General features: G+C 54.0%; 1 protein-coding gene across 1 annotated transcript in view; it reads left to right on the top strand.

The window, feature by feature from the left end:
- The window catches only part of ZC3H12D (zinc finger CCCH-type containing 12D), a 54,207-nt gene that overhangs the window by 47,520 nt on the left and 759 nt on the right, over nt 1-5,928 (top strand). Inside the window, exons 4-5 of the mRNA XM_042781298.1 lie at nt 3,000-3,106; nt 5,801-5,928. The exon at nt 5,801-5,928 is cut by the window's right edge and continues 759 nt beyond it. Of these exons, the coding sequence (XP_042637232.1) occupies nt 3,000-3,106; nt 5,801-5,928 (235 nt within the window). The remainder of the gene's footprint in view (nt 1-2,999; nt 3,107-5,800) is intronic.

The raw sequence follows: 5,928 nt of genomic DNA, 5'->3' as shown, positions 1-5,928 counted from the left end.
CACTCCTCGGAAGGAAGGTTGGGCAATCCTACTTCCGTAGTGATACTGCCTCGGAAACCCAAGGAGGGGTCGCTATGAGTTGGGGCCGACTCGACGGCACATAACAACAACAACATATATATATTGAATGATATTAGAGGGTAGGCAGCATACCCTCTCTGTGCTCTAGGTGTGAAGCCCGGAGCAGACTCTCACAACACCCCTGAGTTCAGAGTTTTGGAGCAGCTGCTTGGCCCATCTGTCCTCTAGCCTGTTCCCCTGGGTTAGGTCTGCCTTGGACTCACCAGCTCTGGCTGGGTCAGGGTGAGGGGCCAGAGTCACAGGACACAAGCAGGTTAGCAGGTGCTGGGCGGGGGAAGACATGGGGGCTGTGTCCACGATGAACGTGCTTGACTTGCTGGGGGCAAACACAGGACCTAGCAGGGTAGATGCGGATCTGGAGGCGAGAACAGTGCGGGCAAGGTGGGGAGGGCACTTGTCATGTCAGCAAGCTGGGACATCACTCTCATGCCCACTCAGTCCCAGGCAATGATAGCTCTGCCTCCTACTGGGCTCTCCTACTGACTCGGGAATGTGGCTTGAGACCGGCTCCCCATCTCCATGAGAGCAGGGACTGTCTTATTGTCATATCCCCAGCATGCCTGGCACGTAATAACCAGTTGCCATGCAGTCGATTCTGACTCATGGCGACCCCAAAAGCATCAGAGTGGGACTCCACAGGGCCTTCAGTGGCTGATTTCCTGTAAGTAGATTCCAAGTCTTTCTTCTAAGCACGTCTGAGTGAACTTGAACCTCTGACCATTTGGTTAGCAGCTGAGCCTGTTAACCATACACACCATCCAGGGACTCCCTGGCCCATCATGGGCACTGAGCAGCTATTTGTGGATGAGAGAGTGAGTGAGTAAAGGAACGGCTGTGGCCCTGGGGAGGGGAGATGAGAGACAGGAAGAGACACTATCCTCTGGGACAGGCCACTTGCACGCACTGACCAGCGCCTTACCCTGAAGCTGCGAAGGCAGTGTGTGGCTGGTGAAAAAGTGAGGGCTTTGAGCCACCAGATGGGGTTTTAGACCGAGGCTCTGTCACCTGCTGGCTGAGTCCATGGGCACTCACCCACCTCCCCTCCATTTAACTGTCTTCTTCTTGCAGAGGTCTTCATAATACTTTTCCCCGAGATGGTGGTGCTACCCTAAGTGGTAGCACATATTCTGAGGCCAGACCAGAGCGTGGTATACCCAGGGGACACTACTGCTGCCCGCCACTGGCCTCTGCAGCCGTGGGGGGGGGGGAGACCCTTCCTGAGCCCCAGGGCAGACACTGACCCATAGAAGCCCTTACTGTCATTTCCAGATACATGTCCAGTTTAGGCCCAGAGAGTTCTGGTAAGCCTGGTAACTGTGTGTGCCAGAAAATGGGCTGATGGGCTATGGCTGCCTCTGGCCGCTAATAGCCTGGGGCCCGGGCCAAGTCCTTTTGACACACTGGTCTCTGCTAAGGACCTGCCATCCCCCTGAGGGCACCCACCCGGGTGCCCCGGGCACGTCCGCAGGGCCCTCTTGGCCCCGCTGGTAGTCGCAGTGCCTGTGTGAGAATGAAGTCTCTGGAACTTTAATAACCGCAGTGGCCGCTCCCGGATTCTTGGCCGGGGCCCAGCTCTGAGCAGGCTGTGTGGCTGGGATCTGAGCCAGAGGCTACATGGGACCAAGGATGGCCCAGCTCCCGGGACTGGGCTGCGTGCGGGGTCTGCGAGGCGGACCCCAGCATGACACTTAGGGGCACACCAGCCCAGAACACAGGCTCCCACTTAGAGTCCACAGCCCCTCCAGGGACCCCCTGTCTAATCAGGATGGGTCTCCAGATCAGATTCGTATAAAGAGAACTTGTATAAAAAAGTGGATTTGGTCTCGCTAAAGGAGGAGAGTTTTCCGTCTGAGAAATGTTTGCCTCTTCGAGCTGTGGGCACCTGTGTGCGTTCCCTGCCTTGTTTGCGCTAATGCCAGAGAGGGGAGTGGGGCCAGGCAGAGGTCACACGAGTCTCAGAAACTGACACGTGCAGAGTCAGGGTGTCTGGGGGAGCGGAGGGCAAACCCAGAGCCTCCTGGGGCTGGGGTGGGCACGGGGGTTGTTGGCATCTGGAGCCAGGCCCTGTGCTTCTTCACTGACCACTGACAGGTACCTGTAATGCTGTGTTATGGTCGAGCCATCACCTGCACACACCCAGGGCTGCTTGGCACGAGGTAAGGTGCCCTAGAAACGGCATTTAAGCCTCAAGGAGCTCACATGACTCGGAAGACTTCCAGGAACTGTTTGTCAGCCCTGTGTGGGGCTTCGAGCCTAGAAGGCAGTGTGATTGCGGGGTGGTGCAGACCCCGACTACTAACTGAAAGATTGGCAGTTGAACTCCCCCCAGAGGTGCCTTGGTGGAAGGCCCTGGTGAGGGGTGTCTGAGAGTCACACCCTGCAAGCCCTACAGAGAGTTTAGAGCACGGTTCTAATCTGCTACATGGAGGCACCTTGAGTCGGAATTGACTGGATAGCATCTCTTTGGTGGTCAGGAAGGCAGCTTTCAGATCAGGAGAAGGGGAGCCCTGGAGCACTTACGCTTCATTGTAGTATATAAGCATCACCTGGGAAGTTCCTAAAATGCAGATTCCTAACAGTTTGACCTGCTGATTAAGCAGGTCAGGTGTGAAGCCCAGGAGTCCGCATTTTGTAAAACCAGTTCCCAGGTGATGCAATGCCCACCCTGCTGCTTTGACCCACACCCGGGAAATACTCTGTGGGGCCCGGGAGGCCAGCACCCTGTGATCTGTGTTGGGCCCCACATGAGGGACAGGTTTTGTTGTTTTAAAATGCTCTGCAAACCCCCTGGGGGTGTGTGGGAAGAGCACAGGCCGAGGTCTGGGCTGCCCTTAGCTCGCTCGGTGGCCTGGGCCAGCTCCGCGTGTTGGTGTCAGCAGTGCGTCTGTCTGCAGTTGCCTCCTTGTGCTTATTTCCAGGTTCATGCCTCCTGATGACCCCCTAGGCCGCCGTGGACCCACCCTGAGCAACTTTCTGAGCCGGAAGCCTAAGCCTCCAGCGCCATCCTGGCAGCATTGTCCCTACGGTGGGTGGCACCCAGTGCCTCGCGCACCCTGTTCAGGGACTGTGTCAGGGGCAGCTCTGGGTACAGTATCAAACACTGGCCTGGTGGTCAGCAGCCTGGGTTCTAACCCAGATTCTGCCCTTGACCAGCTGTGTGACCCTGGAGAAGTAACTTAACCCTTCTGGGCCACAGTTTCCTGACAGGGTGATTGGAAAGAGGAATTGAATTCACGGGACCATCTGTGAGGGCTGGATGCAGCCTTCCACAGAGGGCAGAGCTGTGTTCAGGAAGCAGAGAGGCTGTGGGCCCACCCAGACTTCCCTTTCTCAATCTTTCACCTGGTCCTCTGCCACCTGTGTCCTAATCTTACACCACCCCTTCCCACCACCCTTACGGACTTTCTTCAGTGAAGGATTTTATCTCTCCTGGGGTGCCGGCCTCCAGCCAGATCTTTTTTTTTTTTTTTTGCATTCTATGTTCAATTCTTGAATTTCCATTCAGCAATTCATACACATTTTGTTGTGTGACGTTGATAGCAATCCCCACACTGTAACAGCACTCTTCCCACCTCCTCCTGGTGTTTACCGTTTCCCTTCCTCCTCCTTTCTTGTGCCTTCTGAGCTTTATCCCTGGACAAATGCTGCCCTTTTGATGTCATGTGGTTGATTGTTCTAAGGAGTGGTGCCTCTCTGGTGGTATTGTTCACTGGCCTAAGGCATTTGACTGCTAACCAGAATGACGGTTCAAACCCCACCAGCCACTCTGTGGAAGGAAGAGGAGGCAATCTACTTCCGTAAAGATCTACCGCCTCGGAAACCCAATGGGGGTCGCTATGAGTCAGAATCGACTTGATAGCAGTGAGGTTTTTTTTTTTTTTTAGGCTGAAAGTTGAGCCACAGGGGTGAGTTCAGCTCCAGGTTTGAAGGATTCGAAGGGCCATAGCCTTGGGGGTTCCACGAGTCTCTATCAGAGCAGTAAGCCTAGTCCTTTTTATGATTGTGAGCTTTGTTCCACACTTTCCCGCTCAATCCAGAACCATCTATTGTGATCCCGTTCGGAGTGGTCAGCAGTGGTACCTGGGCACCATCTAGTTCTTCTAGTCTTACAGTCGTGAAGGCTGGGTTCGTGTGGTCCATTAGTCCTTTGGACAAATTATTTCCTTGAGTCTTTGATTTTCATCACTCTTTGCTGTGGATGGGGAAAGACCAAAGTTGCACCTTAGAAGCGTGGCTCAGGAGTTTTTAAGACCCTAGTCACTATTTGGGAGCTCTGGTAGCATAGTGCCTAAGGCATTTAACTGCTAACCAGAAGGCTGGCGGTTCAAACCCACCAGCCACTCCTCAGAAGGAAGGTTGGGCAATCTACTTCCGTAGTGATACTGCCTCGGAAACCCAAGAAGGGGTTGCTATGAGTTGGATCTGACTCAATGGCAATAAGTTTTTTTGGTTATTTAGTTGCTATTCACCAAAGTAGGACACAGAACACTATCTTTGTGGGCTGTGTTATACCCACGAACCTTGATATCCTCTGATATTATGGTCCTGAGACCCCAGGCCCAGCAACTCATCCCCTTAAAGTTGTGTGGTGTGGCTAAGAACTTTTCATGACTTTACCCCTGTATGTTCTACTATATTCATGGATATATTTGTAACACATATAGGTACATATGTAGAAATACCCTTTATTAAACCTATATGTATTTGTGAGTGTAGTTCCATTCACCTTCTCACACCTGTTCACTTTCCTGTCTGTGTACGCATCCATTCATAGATTACGGCTCTTACTGTTATTGCAGGATTGGGTATGAAATCATACTCACTTTTGTTGCCTTTAACTCTTGTGTTCCTCCTAGTGGCTCCTTTTGTCTTGATTATATTGTGTGACCTTCTTATTGTATATTGTCTCTTCCTTCACCCAAGTTAATACACGTCTACCCTCTAGCTGGTGATGCCAGATCTTTCACTAACTTTGCTCTGGAAACTTATGTAACAACCCAGGTCATCTTATTATTATTTTGTGCCAACAAAAGCTCAGCAAAGCCTTGGGTGGTATACGCCCAGTCACTTCTTGTAAAAACGGGGTGACCACACGTACCTCCAGGCTGGCCTGTCCTGCCCCTTTCACTCTCAAAAGTGCCCTGGTTTTCCTCAGAGCTGCTTCTGGGGGAAAAAAAAAAAAGGCACCCTGGTTTGGATGATAAATTATTTGATCACCTTTGTTGGCACTTCTGTAACACAGAGGGCAGTGGTTGGCACAAGGGAAGTCCGTGGTGGGAACGGAGGCAGCTTTGATGGGATCACCCATTGGACATCTACTTGCACCTCAGGGCCGGTCCCGTCCACAGGGTCCCTGGGAAAGTGGACGTCGACAGGCGTTAGACCCAGAGGTTTGGTCTTAGTCCCTGGTCAGAGGGAGTTCTCAGACCGACACGCACTCCTACCCCCACTGGGGTTGGTGCGCACCACACCACGGGGGAAGGGGCATGCTGAAATTCCCCTCCCCGGCGTCCCACCCACACCGAGTGCACGTCTCTCCCAGTCCGTGCAGGGCCTCCATTCCGAGGCCTTTCCGTCGAGTCAGCGGCGGCCAGGCGGCCTTCCGGGAGGAATCTCCAAGGAGCAATGGCGGAGCGCCATTGCCCGGCCGCCCCGGCGCCGCACGGCTTCTTCCCGCCCGCCTCACTCACTGGCGCCCTCTCTCCCCCGCCCCTTCCAGGCAAGAAGTGCACGTACGGCGTCAAGTGCAAGTTCTACCACCCGGAGCGGCCGCAGCGCACGCAGCTGGCGGTGGCCGACGAGCTGCGCGCACAAACCCTGGCCTGGTCGGTCGCGGGCGCCAGGGAG

This window comes from Orycteropus afer, unplaced genomic scaffold, assembly GCF_000298275.1.
Source record: "Orycteropus afer afer isolate SDZICR_OR568_19922 unplaced genomic scaffold, OryAfe1.0 scaffold00101, whole genome shotgun sequence".
Classification (NCBI taxonomy): domain Eukaryota; kingdom Metazoa; phylum Chordata; class Mammalia; order Tubulidentata; family Orycteropodidae; genus Orycteropus; species Orycteropus afer.
Note: the sequence above shows the minus strand (reverse complement) of the source record. Positions and strands in the feature narration are given on the sequence as shown.